The sequence below is a fragment of the Pogonomyrmex barbatus genome, unplaced genomic scaffold (assembly GCF_055798465.1).
Source record: "Pogonomyrmex barbatus isolate J1 unplaced genomic scaffold, ASM5579846v1 scaffold4, whole genome shotgun sequence".
NCBI classification, from domain to species: Eukaryota; Metazoa; Arthropoda; class Insecta; order Hymenoptera; family Formicidae; genus Pogonomyrmex; species Pogonomyrmex barbatus.
Window position 1 is genome coordinate 10,946,362 of NW_028297138.1, and position 19,469 is coordinate 10,965,830.

General features: G+C 40.2%; 1 protein-coding gene and 1 long non-coding RNA gene across 7 annotated transcripts in view; one reads left to right on the forward strand and one right to left on the reverse strand.

Annotated features, from left to right (window-relative positions):
- LOC105433030 (uncharacterized) overlaps window positions 1–19,469 on the forward strand; it is a 183,032-nt gene that overhangs the window by 159,184 nt on the left and 4,379 nt on the right. The gene's annotated exons all lie outside the window — the stretch shown is intronic.
- On the reverse strand, window positions 16,559–18,730 carry Seipin (lipid droplet biogenesis associated protein seipin). The gene is made up of 5 exons (XM_011648101.3): window positions 18,012–18,730; window positions 17,567–17,712; window positions 17,292–17,494; window positions 16,922–17,198; window positions 16,559–16,841 (listed from the first exon to the last, which is right to left on the reverse strand). Exons 1-5 carry the CDS (start codon window positions 18,233–18,235, stop codon window positions 16,681–16,683), a joined length of 1,011 nt encoding a protein of 336 aa, XP_011646403.1. The 5' UTR covers window positions 18,236–18,730; the 3' UTR covers window positions 16,559–16,680.

Below are 19,469 nucleotides of genomic sequence, written 5' to 3' on the forward strand. Positions count from 1 at the left end.
CTCTCTCTCTCTCCTTCCTTCCCGTCTTCTTGCATTTTGTGTAATTTAATCCTTTTACCTAAGCCGATTAAATGTGAGGGATTAACAAATAGCTCGCGAGAAAGTTTCGTGCATCTCGAGTTTTATTTATTCCTCGCTGTGCAATATTTGCATAATTTTTAATATTAACTACAGCCAGAGATTCATCTAACGCTATATGATAAACATTCATTACTTACGACGAAATCGTTTTTATTTAATTACGCTGTGTACTTTAATTATAAATATATTTAATTGTCTAATTTGCTTGTTTACTATTTCTCAGCGAAATAACACAAAGCTGCACGTAGATGACAAACTATCTCAATTATTTGTCATTGCGGAGTATCCCTTTGCCCGCGTTAAGTAAAAGTGACTTAATTACCAAGTAAAATTCTTTAATTAAACCGTTACATTAGCTCACTGCTTTCCTGGTCGAAAGAAGTATATCCAGCCGCGAAAATAATACATGGAACGAAATCTGAAAGATTCGACGGTGCATAAGATCTTCTCTTCCTCTATCTCTCTTTCGTTACATAATTCAGTAAATATTTAAAATGATTTTCCATTACGATCCGAATCACGTGAAATGATCTATTTCAGGATAACGTGTCTCTCTTTCGAACGAAAACGATAATACACCGCAAAAAAAGAAAAGAAAAAAGAGAAAAAATAATATCGAGATGGAGTAACGAATATTCCGGAATAAGTTGCGCGAAAATTAGCTGGTCTCAAAAGGACCGTGGTTATTACGTTTTTCTTGTTAGCGTAAAAAGGAATTTTTGCAAGAAATAATCTGCGCTATACGCGACGCGGAGCTTTGAGAAACAAACGTGGTGTATCTTGTAACGAAGCGTATCGCGCGGCACCATGGCACCATGGGCCACGGGGCTGGAGAGAAAGGTACGTAAAACGCGTTACTGCAAAGTGCATTGTTTGTTTCGTCGTGTCTTGTGGTCCGTGTGGAACAACGTGGAAAAGCTTTACACGCTGCACAAAACACAAGCCGGATGACATAATGAAGAATACTATAAATCGTTTACCCCTAAGCACGCTCCGCCGAACATTATTTTTCATAAGCAATTCCGCTCGCGCATCTCCTCTTTTAACATTCGATTGTATCTCCGGATTGTGTTTCCACGCACCACGCATAATCCAGAGCGAGCTTTCATTTTTTTCATTCCGCAGAAAAAAACGAGGTCCCGCGCGCCACGAATAATGTAAGAAGCGAAAATATCCGCATTAGACGTCCAAAAATCTTTTTCTTTTGCAGTAAATATGCATAATCAACTCGGATATTACATACGATGTCATCTAGCGAGGCTTTCGTGTACTGTTTAGGCAAAATGGTTCCTATGCTTGAATCAAGGGTTGCATGGGGCCGTAACTCTCTTTAGAAAATGTCGCAATTTTGCAGAAAATACGGTGAACTAAATTTTTACACACGCAAAAGCGATCAAAGCAAATCACACGCTCTGATCTATATACTTTTTTTCTGATATTTTTATAGAACAAAGAAAAATTTAAGTTTTACATATATACTTTTTGTTTACACGTTAAAAATTTTATACATATCTTATACTTATATCTTATTGAATGTAAATGGAAATATAAGTGAAAATGTATTGAAATAATTTATTTTTAAAATTTACTACTTTTACTTAACTTACTCTGCCGCATTATTCGCGAGAAGAATAAGGTGAATAAAGTTTCGTGATACCAAATGAACAAACGCGTTTCCGATAAGAATCACAAAACACGCACAAAACACAATATTATTTCGCATGTCAAAAGAGAAGTATAGAGAAAAATGATGAGCCGCGCGCAACTGGATCAAGTTTACCTCGGGAATGCATTACGGTCATTTTTATGAAGACGGTCACCATCAATTCGCATGGCGAGCTGGTCACGGCTGGGCACAGCACGAGAGGGATAGGATTTAAGTACGGAAAGATGAAGGGGTTGAAAATCTCGCCACCGCAGAGCGTGGCACGGATAGATCATACATCATTCCTTTGCGCGAAGCTTCTTCCGTATCCTTCTGCCTACCTATCCACCATCCGTTCTCTGTCCTACCCTCCCTCACTCTCCCCCTCCCCCTGCCCGCCCTATCCTCCTTCTTCGCCGAGTTTTCCCGTCGTCCATTTACCCTTACGAGCATCTCAGGCCGGTTCGCGCAACATGCCATTCTTCAAGCAGCCCATCCGCCGCGGTGTACGTGCGTGCTTTCTCGTCGGTTTGCGGGCCGCCCTGGAAACGTGGCATTTACGAGATTCCCGTGAAAACTCTGTTAAGCGGCTTGAGCGTCAGACTACGACGTGTTCCGGGCGTGTGCTGGTACGTGCAAACGTTTCCGCCCCATTAGGAGGGATGACGTCTCTTAGACTCTCGCGGGCTTTGCTTGGAACGGAAAAATCATTCATCGGGATCGCGCAACGAAGGAAAGGCAGGAACGCGGAGTCCGTCGTCTCCGAGTAAAAGAGAGAGAGAGAGAGAGAGAGAGAGAGAGAGAGAGAGAGAGAGAGAAAGAGAGAATCTCGCTCCGTCACTCTGGACAGCTTCAGTGAACTGTAACGGTGGAAAAAACAATTTATGCTTTTATTATTAATAGTCCCAATGGAAAAAAAAACTGCTTTTAAACGCTTTTATGTAGCCTCATTGTGAATATGCATAAAAATTTCTTCTTTATGTACACCCGTGACACCTTTCGTGACACGTCACACGCGACCACTACGTGTAATCGTTTGATCTCGCATACAGAGATGCGGGACGGTATAACACACATGACGCGATTAATGGTGTAACGTACTACATAAAGGAGGTGCTAAGACGACCGATTATAGTTTCTCTGTAATTGTTGGTATTGAGCTTTTATATACATATATATATATATGTTTGTGTGTGTGTGTGTGTGTGTGTGTGTGTGTGTGTGTGTGTGTGTGTGTGTGTATGTATATGTATGTATATGTATAAAAAATACACACACACACACACACACACACACACACACACACACACACACACACACACATATATATATATATATATATATATATATATTTCACATAGTCGACTCAACAATGGAATTAATTATAAAGCCTGCTTCGGATAACCACATCGCCAGCCACTACTTGGAGTTTCCTAGCTTTGGCTACGCTCTTTAAGCAAAGCGCTTTGAGCACAGAGAAGCTGGTTTCCTTCAAAACCAGCACGACATGAGAAAGTCATAACGGTATCAAAGTAGGTAGCTAATTACAGTACGCTGTGGGGCATCGTAGATACGCGGTAGATGTGTTTATGAGCCTTTTTTTGTAGCAAATTATTTCTAAAGCGGTTTTTAGAAATAATGCATGTTTTAAAAATAATCAATTGCGAAAGGAGCTTGTTATGTTTTCTTACGATTACAGTTAGAAACATTACATTTCTTCGAATATATGTCGTGGCATATTATGATCTGATAACATTCTTGCTGACAAGATCTATAAAATATATATATATTTCATTTTATAATTAATTACAACGCTAACAGTTTTGACAGTCAGTATGCACTAACATAAAATCACGAGATTTATGTATGAGTATTACAGTATTATCTAGTTTGCACGATTCTGCGAAATCTAATATTAAAAATACGCCGACGATGTTGGAGCCTCGCGATCATACCAGTATTTATGCGCTTAATAACAATTATTCGATATTGCGACTAAAATTATGATATGTCACTGAGCACCAGCCAAACGGATTTAATGATTTGCAATAGCTATAATAATTATGCTCGTATTACGTTTTGACGTTTAAATATTCAAAATAACGAACGGTACAGTATAATATTAGCCGCTTCGAGCGTTTATCAAATAGCACGTGAAACAATTGTTGCACAGGTGTATCGACGCATACATCTTTGCAAATATATTGCAGATGAGTTTGTTTGACATTTTTATCTTTTGACATCTTCAAGTATCATTTTGAAATTTAATAAAACTCTGAATAGGTTGAAGTCTCTTTTTTTGTTATATTACTTTCAACGTCAATATTAAAAAAAAAAAAAAAACGAAGCAGTAAAGTTCTTTGACGCACGCGCTATTCTAAATAGATATGTATAAGAATATACATATAATTACAAGTTTCTGAAGTATTGATTTTACTGATACCACTCGTGCGCCAGTAGTTACAGTAAACTAATTTTCTGCACGCAAATATACTTCAAACTTGTCTTCGCGACATATTTCTTATTTGCAATACTATTCTTTAATGTATAAGATTGACGAAATATAAACGAATTATTTGCCAGAGAAAACTTTAAAATTTGATGCTTTTAAAAAAATCTTTTATCAATAATTTTTAATTAATTCTTAAAAGAAAAAAAACTTACTTTTTTCAAAGAAGCACTTTAAGACTTCTCGAGACTATTTTCAAACTCTGAAGTTATTCTCTGTCAATTTCACACGGTCGATCTGGACATGATGCCACTTGGTGCAGAAACATTGCCGAGGAAAAAGTTGAACGGGATTTGAAAGCAGTCTTCAGGCTCTAAAACGCTTTTCGGAAAGTCGCTCTACGACTGCTTTTCCGCAAAGTTACGTAAATTTGTGTTTCCCGTCGCTTTTCGCCATCGATTCGAGATGGGGGTCTCCCTTAGTCCGCGTCGAGGAGCGCATATTCGTTATAACGTCGCTGAACCTAATTCTTCCCGAACAATTTTCCTAGCTTCAAAGAGCGCACCATCCAGCCGACGTCCCCATATATCTCGTCGCTGGCAGATCCGGCTTCTCCTGCGCCGCATAGATACAAAGGACAAAACTCGGCTGGATCGAAACACACTAAAGTTAAATCGTCGGAGCCGGGAGGCAGGAACGAGCGATAAATCCTCCAACACCGAAAGTGCCGTGTGTACGAGCGAAACTTTTCGCGAAAGGGTGGAAAGGAAAACGCGCGGGATGCCAATAACGGGGGAATTTCGTTAGAACGACATCGCACGTCTTAAATCGACTGGTAATCCGCGATAGTACGTGAGCCACTCTTACAAGAGGGATCAAAATCGCGCGATCCGGCTTGTTACGATTAGAGGGTTACGAGATGAGAATGTCTCCCAAAGACGAGCGACGGGCGTGGGCTTTAAGGAAGTTATAATGTGAGGTCGCAAACAAGATTGGGGTAGTGTTGCCGGAGGGATGAGATACATCCCCCGGGAATCGCTTTCGCCCTAATCGTTCGCGTCTTTAACCTCGATCGTGTGGGCCACCGTACTCTTCAATCCCGCTGGCGCAGACCTTTTGGTTTACACAACATTTCATGATCGACATACCATTAGTAGAGAGATATAGAAAATATAGAAAAAGAGGAAAGAAACAAACCCCCCTTACAATATCGACAGCGCTCAATGAAAAGAAAATTTAATTAATCTTATCCATACATTTTAAAGAAAAAAAGATATATAATATATTCTCTATTTAATAAATACATTAATAAATATATAATTTAGAAGAAAATTATTTTTGTTAATTTTTATTAAAAAAATCAGCGTGTAAAAACGTGTTGTCAAGTTCGTCTAAAAAGAAGTCTGATCAAATAGTGGCGGCTGACATAAGGAGTGCAGGACCGTGAGTTACGAGGACTCGGCAAGAGAAAGAGCAAAGTGGAGGGGTGAGGTGGCGTTGTTTACCCTTTATTTATGACAAAAGTTTGGCCAGATTTCACGAAAGCACAACCCCGAGGTCGGTTAAAGCGTGCAGCTTCGGTCACGAGGGTCGCGTGGGGAGACCGACGGAGAAATTGTGTAGGGTCGAGGAAGTGGGACGAGAGACCTGGTGCTGCGGGAAACGAGACAGAGTGCTGTGCGGCCTCTCATGTGCGGTTATTCGTTAATGTCATTCCGCTGTCCGTGTCTTCTCTATTTGCGCGATAACAAGCTGCATAATTTGAAGACGCGAAATTTTCACCGTTTAGGAACGTGTCGTAATCGCGCTTTCATTGCTTTCATCTTTCAAGATACTTTCCTACTTATTCTTTTTTTCACCGTATTCTATTGTTGAGTAAAAATAAACATTCTAGAATAAAATACATGGATATTAAGTATCTCTATTCTCTTCAAGATTTTAATGAGAGACGAAGAATTTTTTCTCAGAAGTTTGATATCTGAGGCATCAATGTTTTCTTTCTTGTCTATGTGTTTCGCGAGTTTTTCTTCTCGCGTCATTCAGCATGACGCAGAAAGGAAAGGGAAAAAGAATGAATGACAGTGAAGAGATAAGAATGGCAACGAGCGAACAATGTTCTAGCTAGATACGAGCAATTTATTGATCATTCACGTGCTCATTAAGAGATAGTTGATTCTAAATTCATAAGGGACAGGATGGTATCGTGCTCGCGTTCCTTACAGTTCTCAGTACAAGGTATTTCTTCATATTTGCGTGTGCACGGACGTACCGTGTAATTCATTACAAGCAGTGTAAGCAGATATTTAATTATAAGACGAAGAAACGGACCCTGAATATCGCATGTGACGCCCATCATCCCGAGGGACGGATGACAATAATTGGTCACGTGTTTCACGAGTTCCAATCGAAGGTGAAGTGATCCTTGATCGAGCGCGTGTACTAATTGGGAGTGCAATTAAAACGCGTCGCGGTACGTGTCGCGGATACGCCGGGCTCTCGCGCCGTCAAAATGAAACGCAAACTCGCACGTGCATCGGCAAGGAGAGAAGTCAGAAAGGGACAGACACGGGCATGCGGCATGTGATGCGTGTGAGTGGAAAAGAAAAAGGAAGAAATGGAGGAAAGGAGAGCCGCCATTGCCGCAGCTGCCGCCGCTGCCGCCGCCACGTCGGTTAATTGAGTCGGCTGACACGAGAACCGAAAACAAAACGTGTCAGCGGGTCGGCGACGATTGTATGACGCCCTCCCAGTGTCTGTTGCACTCGAATGCATCGCGAGAACGGAAAGATGATAGTCAGTCGTGCCCCTCCACGCGTTTCCTGCGCTTTCAATTATCCGTCTGTCTCCCGTCGATAAGCGCACTTTGGTTTGTTCCTCACGTACGAATATTTTCAATTAATTCATTTGACATTTCGTTTTAACGTACATTTCCATTACATAACGTACTGCATTTTTCTTCTCGACAAAATACTGCGGAAAAATAACTGTCACGATTGTTAATGGGAGGAGTCAGCTTATTTCGGTATAAAGCAGTTTGCTATCGGAGATCGAGTTTAACGTAGAGAAGAATAATTTTTATCTTAATAAAGTTTTTCTTTCTTCTTTTCTTTTTTTTTTTTTTTTTTTATAATATTTTTTCATAATAGATTCCTCAGAGAGATATAAATTTGTAAAGTAATATCCCTTCAGTGTCCCGTTATCGAAGTTATCGAGGATTTCTATCGCTCGTATCGACGGACATACCATCGTCGACTTTTCCGTTAAAACTACTCCTGTAGAAACGCTTCTGGGTAGGAGGAAAGGATAGGAAAGTTCACGGTGGAAATTGCGTTGTATTCTCGCTTCGGCACCGGGGCGGTTTCCGTGAACGAGGAAATTGCGGCACATAGCGTGCATCCTAAATATTTACTCGCCTCTCGCCGTTACACCGCGCAAATATTCCATTTGCGACCGTGAAAACACGCGCGTCGAGTCTCTACGAGCCCGTCGTTGTGATACTCGAGACGGATTCAATGATGCCGTTGATGTTAAAATGTCATAAGCGGAAACCGCTTATGTTCACCCGCGGCCCCGACGGCGGACGAAAACGTTATTTGCCATTCCTGCAAATTACTTTTATCCTCTCGCAAGAGCGCGGGAACTACGGTACAAACAGCATGAAAAGGCGGATATACACTGTACTGACATATTGCACCGCCGAGATGTACTCTGATTACCGTTACTCGGTTTAGTTCGTTCGACTTCTCCATTAAAGCGTGTACGTGGGATATAAAATTTGCCGTGCGCGATGTTGGCACATGTACGCTGTGTGTGTGCGTGTGTGCGTGCGTGTGTGTGTGTGTGTGTGTGTGTATGTGTATGCGCCGTTGGCGAAATATAACGCGTGTCTCGCGTTAAAATTTAGAGTTTCAGAGAAGATTGCCGAGTCACGAGAAAATAATTTCGTCAATACGTGATGTCGTCGGTTCGCCATGTGGTTACGGGAGTTAAAGCGCCCGTTCGCTTCTAATGAAAGCCTTTTGCCCACAATAGCGCGACGCCAGCAAGTTTCCCCGGTGAAGAGGAGGAGGGGGAGGGGGAGGGGGGGGAAAGGGCAGCTGGAGGAGGCAAGGGATGAGGAAGATGGTGGAGAATTCGTACGGTTACTTTGAAGAATATCTCAAGTCGGGCAAAGTTTAGAGAAGCCCGGGCCAACGGTCAAATTAATGTGCAAACTTCAACGTAATAGTTGTTTCTCCGAGGTCTTAACTATCGAGTGGTGGATCGCCAAACCCCACCCCAAGGCAAGTTCATTAACCGTCCGGGTATATGTTATGGGCTTCTTTGTGCGCCATGATCTTCCGATAGCGAATTCTAAACGGACGAATCTTGCCGAACCGGCGCCGTTTTGCGAAACCGAGGAAACACGCTAATTCCCGCGCTAATTTCCCTGGCGAAACTTTAGACCACGTACGGGGGTGACAGACGTGTGCGGAAAGGATAATGGCGTGGAGGAGATGATGGCGAGGAAATCTCTCTCTCTCTCTCTCTCTCTCTCTCTCTCTCTCTCTCTCTCTCTCTCTCTCTCCGACCCTAGATATATGCAGAGATGTACAATACATGAATGTAATCCGAGGCTAGATGCGCGCGATGCCGCTTCGATGTAAATAAGTGCTCGGGGCGTAATTTACATCCTCCGTGACACATATATCCAATTTACATTTATACATTTACTTACGCTCCGGTTATTATTAATAATATCTCGCGCGGGGAAAATTAACTTTGCTTTCCAAATATTGCGGAGGCATGGCGTTAACGCAAAGGCGATTAGCTGCAATTATTTCCACGAAATGGGAACTCGTTAGCCTCTTTATTGTGTGTAACGTGCCTTTAATAAAACGAATATTCTCTCTCGACGAACGCATGACGACACGCTGGGAACACAATGGCGGAATGTGAAAAAAAAAGATACAATTGTATATAAACATCCAGTGACGCGTACTCGCGGTTTAAAAATTTCCGCAGGCCATATTAATATTAATTATTTGCCGTAATTAAATTTAATAGAGCCTTTATATCGCGACAGGCCTGGTAAGGTATCGCTCTTGCTACTGGGCTACATAATGTCCAGTAACCGGATCACGAAGGAGAATGTTCCGCTGTGTTCGTGTTCGCTCGGAACAGAGATTCCCAACTGATGTTCCGTGGACGTTTACGACTCCGCGTACATTCCGAATGACCGCACTCGAAATTCAGAGGTAAAGTTTATTAGTGTCTATATTGATTGAAGATATTTTTAGCGCGAAACGTTCCCAACTTTTATTTAGACGAGCGAGATATAAATATTATCGACCGCCACACGCGCGCATTCCTGAAATATGAAGGAAAACGTAAATTAATTGGCGGCTAATTAAACAAACGTCTATGATCTCCGCGGGATATTGTAAGTGACTGGAGGATTTATAAATTCCGATCATAAATTTCGACGTTGTTTAATCCTCAACTCCACATCTTATTTAATTAACAATAAATTAGGATCGAGCCACGCGTCGTCTATCGGACAAAAATTGAATTGCAAATCGCCTTTTCTCGCAGCTTGTTGATGCTCGATACCGAATAATTTGACAATTAAACTTAAGAAGATCTATCCGTTTTAAGGAAGATCCCGTATAAAATGTCCTTTTTCGCCTTCTTTGAAGTATGTATATATATATATATATATATATATATATATATAAAACTGGTTTTAAAGAGACTTCAATATGGTCCGCAATAAAAATATCGCGTAAAGGGAAGTTGGAAACCGCTGGTATAAAGCAAGAGGAATAGATCAGAAAGAGGTGGGTATAGACAAGAAGCGAGCACTATGTTGCCTGGAGGCAAGCAGGTGCGCAGCATCCTATCGCTTCTCTTCAGCGACGACGCTTGCTCAACTAGCAAATCTGTTCGCTTCGTGTGTGCATGCCGTCTCTGTAAGAAGATGCGTATCCACGACCGGGAGCGTATTATGGTGGAGGCCTTTATGAACAGGGACGCCTAGGTTTTAGGGAAATCAGGTCGGATGAGAACGTAAAGAACGTGCTCTCCGATAAATCCTCATCCGAAGGCCAATTTATTTTCACATTTACATGGATAATAAGCGTTTTAACTAATACGGTAAGTGTCCGGTGGTGGCCTGTAAGATGAAAAAAAAAAACAGAATTATATTATAATAAAAGGTCGTTTTAGATCGTTAGAGAGGAAAGCGATCGTTACGGGGAGTTACCGAGTCTCTCGCAGCGCTACTCTATAAGTATCATTATATGCAGTTTAGCTGAAACTTCAATTGCCCGTTGTGAAGGCATTCGCTTAAACGAAACAACGTAATGTGTGAACTTACTGTGGTCAATCCAAACCTGTAAAACCGGCTAAGACGGCTTAGCCGAAGCGTAATGGCGGCTCGTTGCCGAGAAACTTGCTCGTCGAAAGGTTTCAATGGTAATACGATCACGGTATTTTCCGCAAAATGCGGATTTGTATCGTGGATAAATCGCGACGCAGAGCTATAACGCGGCTTTATATATCTTATGGGCCAACAACGAGAAACTAATGGGAAATTATTGCATTTTATGTCCGAATTAAAGGGTTAATTTTTCTCATCTATCTCGATGCTCGATACGCGAGGGTATTTCTTTACGCTCGCTTTATAGCTCGGGAAGCATCGGCGACTCGACATTCTCGCTGAGAGAAAGTTAATTCCGACTTGGTTCAAAGTGTCCGCCATTAAAATTTAAAAGAAGAATTCATTCGGAGTCATCGTCATTCTGTGTTCCATATAAATGCCCACGTAGCAAAGAGTACGGAACGATGATAAATCTTACAACGAATTATTTTTCAGTTCACAGTCCGCAAAAGAGAAATGACCCCTCCCTCCCTCTCTCTCTCTCTCTCTCTCTCTCTCTCTCTCTCGCTCTCTTTCTTGCGCGCGTCCTCCTTTGCCTGCACCTCTTCCTGCAGTCGTGAAGGAATCCGAGCACAACCGACAAAGCACGGCGATTGTCGATTGTACCTTGGAGAAGTCGGCGCAAGTCGGTCCAGGTGCATTCTCCGCTGCGGGGCTGCGGGAAACCGCAAACACCCGATGCAGCAGCTTTACCGCGCGCGTCCGAAAGAAAGAACGAAGGAGTGCAAGGGCACTATAAGGAGGCGCGCCGAGCGCACGGGCGAGGAAAGGACAGAGGGAGGAAAGGGGCCGGTGAGGGAAAGGAGGGAAACCTTGCGCCTGCGTGCTGCAGAAAACAAAAGCGTAATCGTAATACCCCTGCCTCGATAAAAAGAACCGGCGAGATAAATATCTAAAACATGTTACGCGCAAACTTTTAATGAATTAGAGAGACAAGTTAATCCATCGTCGCGGGCGCGTCGTGGGTGATGCATTAAAAACGCTTATTCAGCACTTCTGAAATCTGCGGCGACGCGACACGGTAATAACAATGGCCGAGTTTCGCCATTATTTTTTTCGTTCTTGCCCGGCGTGTTTTCCTCGCAGGTGCGATACAGCGATGAAAAAGGAAAAAGACAAAGAAAAATTCGAGATCTTAAACGCTCGCGTTAAATCCCGACGCGCCGATGCTCCCGTCGGAAGCTTGCCACCGAGATGAAGATATCGACACGTTGCGCGTTAACAGAGGCCCAGTAATTGCACCCGATGATGCACCATAAAAAAACAGAAAAAAACGTTAAAGACATATTAAACCGACGGATTAATAAATCGTTAAGCGGTGGAAAGCATCGTTGCGGCGATGACAGAGACATTGAATAATTTCGATCTGTTAATCGGCGATATTTTTCCTGGCCATTGTGCCGGACGGATTGTTTATTTTCGAACCGCCTCTCTCGGGAAGGAGAGAGCCCCGGCTGTATCTTCGCGCTGATTTCGCTGCGCTAACAGGTTCCACGGTCAGTCGGAGACGGCAAATTAGCCGCTGGACGGAGCGGGGTTGGGAAGAGAGAGAAGGAGCGCAGAGGCAGATGCGGGATTCTTGGCAGGGTCAAACTTCCCGGCCATCCTCTGGTGCCGCTTATACCTCCCGATCTCCTCCACTCCGCTTCTGTTGCCTGCTGCTCCCTATTCTCTTACTCTCGCTCTTTTTTTCTTCCCCTCTCTCCCTTTCGTGGCAAAAAATCAGCGTGTGTGTGCGCGCGCGCGCGCGCGTGTGTGTGTGTGTGTGTGGTATGTGTGTGCGATGTGTGCACACAAAGACCTGTGGAATAAGAGGGCGAGGTGGATCGAGAAGGTTGAAAGGATGGGGTTTATATACGCAGGTCTCGGCAGGTAGGAAAGATACGCGGCAACCGGTTCTCCTCTTTGCGCCTCCGCACAGACTCCAGGGATACAGGTTCCCCGAACCGGTCCAGACAGGATCGCGAGTCGGCGATCGCGTGTTGCTCGCGTGGCCGGACGCGGCCGAGGATCGGCGGAAGCGTCCGAGTTCCAGCATTACACACAAATTGCGCCATTACGTGTAATGGGGCTAGAAAAAAATGGGCGGATAGATCGTGCCGGATGATGGGGCAGGGAAACGGCGCGATGGTACACTCGCGGCGGATCTCGGGATAACGAAATCGCGCGCGTCGAATTAGATTTTGCGAGGAACACATTGCGAAAATTTTGAAAACGTTTCTCCGTATGTACGCGCGGAGAAACGTTCTCCGATTCTCCGCGTCCAGAATTGTTCGGAACGAAGAGGACGAGGAGGTTCTCGATCGTTTCTCAGTACGCGATCGAATCCGCTGTCAATCCTTACAGATCTCCTTATTGATTTTAGGCCGCACGCAAAACACACGCGTTGTGCAACACGCGTGTGTTCCCACACACCTGCCTGCGCGGAATTTAAAGGAAATTAGCTCGAATACTTTCTCTTTTTCTTCTTTGTCCTTTTCTTTTTAAGTATAATGCAAGATGCGGCAGCGGCAGCATCTCGCCGGTGTATCTCGTCGCCTATCGTCCGCGGCGCCTCACCATAATTTTCTGCAATATAGTGCTATATCCTCTCGCTGATGTATTGTAACCGGTATCCTATCGAATCGAGCAGGTGGCTCGACGAGCTCCCTTATATTTTGACGATTAGTTCTGGACCCAGCTTCTTCTCGAAGGACGAACTCCACTCTACCACAACACCTTTCTCTCAACCAGGGCCGCAGCCTGCTACTTTATCCTTCGCAAATGAGTGTCACGATGTTCTAGAAATACGTTCTATATTCGTGACAATTCTGCGAAATTAATCACAAAAGAATGCTTATTCCTTTTCATTAAATTTTGAAATTTTCTCGATTCCATTCTAATGTTGAAGTTTTCTAAACTCGCATCCCTCTTGCTAATAATATAATTAAATAATAATATAATTGCTAATAATATAATTAAAATATAGCTGAATAATTTTGTATCAATTATCAAGGAAAAATATTAAAATGCTTTATACGAGATAGTTTATTAAAGAAATAATTAAAACATCATATTTTGCAAAGAGATGTTTTGTTAGATATTTAAAACCTGCCAGGTACAGATCTAAAAATAATTTTGTTGTGCCATCAAAATTATGTAGGACGTCTAAGCATAATGATATATTGTAAACATTTTTTTATTTTTCTAGCAACCAAGTTGAATTCCTGTGTAATTATTTTGATAGTCCAAGAAAATTATTTTCATCTGTATCTGGTAAAGTTTTTATATATTTTAGAAAAGCTGTTCTTCTTGTATATGAACATTAACAAAACTGTTTTTTTTTTTTTGTGTACGACCTAATCTTCTACTTATTTTACATAAAATTATCGAAATTTAGACACGTTTAAAATGTTGCTATCATATATACCAATATTAATTTAGGGTTCATTTAGGATAAAATCAAGTGAATATTATTTTACGTATACATAGTCTTTAATATGCGATAAAATAATGAAAATGTCACGTAAAACGTGTCATTGCGCAAGCATTAAAGAAGATATATACGCCGTCATATCTTTAAGACATCACCGCGGACCTTCAAAGTACCTTAACTTTATTTTCAATTTTCTTCAAGTTACTATCTTCTCAAATTAAAAGGAATAATTATACTTCCCGCAAAAATGCTGTCGATAGAACTATTATCTCATAAATAAGTTCTGCGATTGTTACAAAAAAAAAAACAATGGGGATCCTTGATGGGAGGACGCGTTATGGGGACTCGAAGAAATCGAATTAGCTAATGGATAGCGAATGAGAAAATCATCGTGTCTTGTTTGCGGTGAGTCGAGAGAATCATCCTGCGTCTGTTTCTTCGTGGAATTCTCCGCAGCATCGCGTCAGGAGAATCTGCGTCCCTGAGGACTGAGACAGCCGGTCATCCTGGTTGCGGCGCTGGCCGCCGGGTCGGTCGGACCCCGACGTCGACGGTATAGCCTGCGCGTGCACTTGCCGCGAGGGAAAGGTGGATGGCCGCGACCTTGATGCGCGTGGTTCTCGCGTGCCCGAACCTTCACGAGCCACCGCGAGGACGGCCGAGGCTGGGCACGACCGGCCGACCACGACCAACGCCTGGCATACGGTTGTTAAATTATCTCTCCGCGGCTCTCTCCCTCTCTCTCTTTCTCCTTGCCCTGTTCTTCGGACTGTTCCTTTAGCTGTCCCGTCCTCTCGGCTTCCTATCCCCTTCTCTACGCGTCGCGCGCCTCATCTCCTTTTTCTTGGCTCTTCACGCACTCGCGCGCGCGCACATACACGCGTGTCTCTCTTCGTGCATGAGATCTCACGGAAGCTGGAATGACTATCGCTACACTCGGGCTCTCGAGCTCCGGCTAGTTCTACGATGGGACCGGTATCTCGACTTAACCGACCAGTCATCCGAGGCAGCCAGTGTCTCTCAACGCGTCACCGACACGTCCGAATATTATGAATTATGCAGGGCTTATCACAAAGATCTCCGGGATTTAGCCGAAAATGCGATTGTCTTCAGGTCCCTTAATCGCTGGCACAGTTCACTTGTCGCAATTATGATATTCCTTGTAAAATCAACAGCGAAACTAAACGCTGAATCGTGGATGTTTACATCTTTGAAAGGAATTATAATCTCGAATTTTTGCACTAGAAAATATCTAAATATCTTTCAGTTATCAGATGATTATCTCCCAAAATATATTTAGAAATGAAAACTATTTTAAAAATCGAAAAAACATTTATGATTAAGACTTAAAACTTAATTTTTTTATACGTATATGAAATAATTTCAAAAAATTTTTAGAATAAAATATTATGATAAAATAATATTAATTTGCGTTTTTTAAAAATAAATTCCACTACAAAATTTATTATTAAAATAGAAGTATAATAGTAATAAATATTTTAATTCAACTTTATTAGATTTCAATACGAAGTTGAATTGTTCTGAAATTCGAATTATAATCCTTCAGTAAAATACTACGGCTTGGCGTTATTCGTGTCTTATTGTCTCTTAATGAAATCTTCCTTTCTGAAAGATAAATGGATCCGGCCAGCGTGACTCGGTTGTATTGCTGGTTGTCAGGTAGCCAGGGATCCGTGGCTTTTTTTTTATACTTTATGGCATGGAAACAAAGCCTTTCTGATCACAGGTTTCTATTCGAAATACGGGAAAAAAAATCAAAATAAAATCCGAATAAACGATACTATTACAAAAATCTTCTTGAAAGAAATAAAAATTTAGATGCTTATTTTAAATAATTTTTACGATATTTTTAAAATCGAATACAAAAACACAAAAGATTGAAAAAAAATGATAGAAATAACGTGTATTTTTAGAAGCAACTATTCTGAAGAAGAGTTAGAGCAAAGGACGGTACAAAAACTTGACGTCCTTGAATTGCATCAGGGCACATACGCATTTCTACAGTTGTGACATTTTTTTACATCGGAATTGACATGTTGTTAGATATCCAGAAGCATCATTAAAGCAGTATTGAATGAGACATGTGATTTTATAAATATTGGATAGCTGATGTATAGAAAATAAAATATATTTTTCTAATAATAGATGGCATTACTCGGTAGACAGAATCTTAAGTGTCTAATAATTTTTCTTTTTTGAATTTATATTTATAAATTTAGAACAATTGCTTACATTTACGAACTATATATTGTTATTTTCTCATTGAAAAAAGAGGATAATCGATTTTAAATTTATGAATTATTAAAGTGAAAAAATTTAGCTATAACTTTGAGCTGCTATATTATTCCTTAAAAATAACAATATGTGGATCACTCTGTATATAAACAATTGTCTTAAATTTATAGAATTAAAAAAAATTCGACACTCAAGATCTTGTCTACCAAGTAATGCCATCTATTATCCTGTTTGAAACTTATCTCGACTTATTACATAGAGTGTTTATATATTTTTCTATTTCAATAATAATTTTTCTTTTTTATTAATATTTTTATTAATATTTTTTTATATTTACAAAATTATTCATTTTATAAAATTCATTTTTATATTACATAGATAAATTAACCATAATTTCTAAGCATAATAATAAATTATTTAACCAACGAGCTACTCGATGATTCAGCAATTAATGTAGAAATTTCCTGGATATAACTCGGCTCGCCTTTAATAAGTTTTTCTTCTTCTATACTTTTTTCCTCACTTTTGAGGTCTGTTACAGATAATATATCTTCTTGAGAGGATGTACCTGACACTTTGAAGAAAGAAAAATTCTTTTTTTATTTTTTGATGCATCAAATCAAAATAAATTTGGCGTATTATGAAATAACTTACGGTCGCTCTTAAGATTATCATCTTCTATCTCGCCTTTCTCGTAATTGAAGTTATTGTCTGTATTTTCTTCTTCATGAACAATGTGCAGATATGATAACGTGCATACAAGCATTATGAAAAACAAATTTGTAGCAATGCCAATACAAGCTGACAAAATTGGCCAATAAAACATCCAATAACGTAATCCTGATAAATGAGCATTAATCATAAGATTAGCAGAATAGAATTCTATATGGCGTGACTGAATCTCAATAAAAATAATTGTCACCGGATGACTCTGGAACATATAAAATTGCATTTTAATCATATATTTTTTGTAAAATTATAAACTATAAATTTTATTAAAAAAGATTAAAAGTCAAATTATTACCTGATCCTCCTCAAAATTACCAAATAGTTCGAGGACAACGTCCTGCTTCTCCTCAACATTTCCAAAAATCATCATAGGCGAAAACATAAGAGTTGTAAGCGTGTGTAATAATGTGCTGCGATAATGTAACATTGCTGATTTACATGTATGGTCCACAAGGAACCCATCACGACTTCGCAAATGAGCGCACACCATGAACATACCTTGAGAAAAAGTTAATTTCCTGTAAAACCTAAAAATTCTAACAGTGATATTACTTGTGATAGGAACCTTACCAAGCTCTTTATTGGCTGGTGATTCCGGCATTTCTAGATGTAAATTTACTTTGTATGGCTGTCCTACCATCAGGAGCTGATTCTTTTTGGTCAACTGTACTTGAGCTTGTGGAAAGCTACAGATTCCTTTCTTCTCGTCACATGATCTAAGTAAACATCAAAAGCAAAGTTTTGCAACTAAATTTTATTCCATTATTTAATTTAATTTAAATGCTATCTTTAGCCTCAATAAACAAATTAAAATGATTAAATGTTCTTTTTTTGTTCTGCTATTATTTTAATTTTAATTTTTTTAATATTGTTATTCTAAAAATTTAGTAGTGAACTTTGCCTTCTTCCTAGACTTTGGCACCTTGCGAAAGTATGACGCATCTAAGCATTATCTCTGTCATTGCTGTATTATTGAATTAAAACATGAAATAATAGAACCATAAATGGGACTTACTTGAATTGCAAGTGTACGGGACGCACATATGACATGCTGGGCATATAGGAATAGTAAAAGACCGTGTAAAGGAATATGGATAGCCAGATTATGAAGAGGGTACCGATGATAAGAACACCGCTGTGGAAAACCATATCTTTGGCAGACTGTATGCTCCGCCTAGTAGTTTTCCGCATGTCAAACCATCTCTTCGTGATCTGACGTAGTAGCCTCGAGATCAACATCTTGCACACTTATTCCCAAAAACCGCAAGGTGAGTCTGGAAGATGTCTGTGGAGAGGGTGTCCTCGGTATCAATGTATTTGATAAACAGTGTTACATAACGACGAATTGAACACCTATCGATTTCCTAAATTCATTTTTTCATCTTGAGATCACTTTGACGCGCGCTTCAACCGACTAGAATCGAGAATTTGTCAGGTCACGACTTCGCAAGGAAGGAGACCGAGGAGAACGAGCGATGTTGACTCATGAATCTGACGTTGTCAGTGAATAAGAGTTCAAGTGCCTTCGAAACACGTCGATATCAACAAAGTGTTTTTGCATCTCCGCAGTGCTCGAAAGGTTATGTGCGAACAAACGTAAACACAATAGGAGGGCATGACTCGCATTTGTATACAGCGTGATTCTGCAGATGTCGAGAATCGCTGTCGAGTTTTCTGATTCTTCCTTTTCGTAAAGGGATGATCCTTGTAGATGGCGTCAAATGCCTTGTATCTCGGCACAGCTGCTCACTCGTACTGATTCAAACGCTGAAAAAGCGAAAAACAAAAATTCGCAAACGTAGCTTATGAAATTGTAATGTTTAGTCTCACCCCCTATATTGTTTTCCCTAATAATGTGTGAGTTTAAATTTTCGCAATTCACAAATGTTCACGCGTAAAATTCTGGAATTTTTATAATTACAAATTTTTTTTAATCGACATCGCTTCTTTCATCTGATTATATTTTCTTTCGTCGATTTTTCAAAATTTAAATTTTCTTAAAAGATTTAACATCGAGATAAACAAAATCATTTCGCTTTATATTTAGTAGATAATGTTATTATCAACTTTATCAACTAAAGGTAATTATCGTTTTTAATTTGTATATGTAAGTACAAGAAGTGTATCCTAAGAATATATGCAGAATAATCATAATAATATTCTAAAAACATCCTGAGAATTTACGATCAATAATTATACGTTACTCAGAAAGCATTATGAAATTTTAAAGACATTTAAAAGCCTTATATCTTTTTATAATCTCTATATTTTATACAAAATCTGTCAACTCACACGTTTTAATTTGAAATTCAAATCAAATTTAATATTTTTATTGAAAACTAATATGCCATTTCGCAAATAATTTACATCGTTGATCTTCAATAATCTAAATCTGATAAATTTATTTAGATTTCTTAAGAAACCTTGAAATAAAATTTTTCGTTTTGAAGTTAATGTGCGTGTTTAATTCCAG

Bases quoted from the DNA above. Each gene is read 5' to 3' on its own strand.
- Seipin (XM_011648101.3), bottom strand. From the start codon at position 18,235: ATGTTGATCTCGAGGCTACTACGTCAGATCACGAAGAGATGGTTTGAC. The intron at 17,713-18,011 runs GTAAGTCCCATT...ATGTTTACTTAG, and splicing joins CCCGTACACTTGCAATTCAA to ATCATGTGACGAGAAGAAAG. The intron at 17,199-17,291 runs GTAATAATTTGA...TATATGTTCCAG, and splicing joins GTAATTTTGAGGAGGATCAG to AGTCATCCGGTGACAATTAT.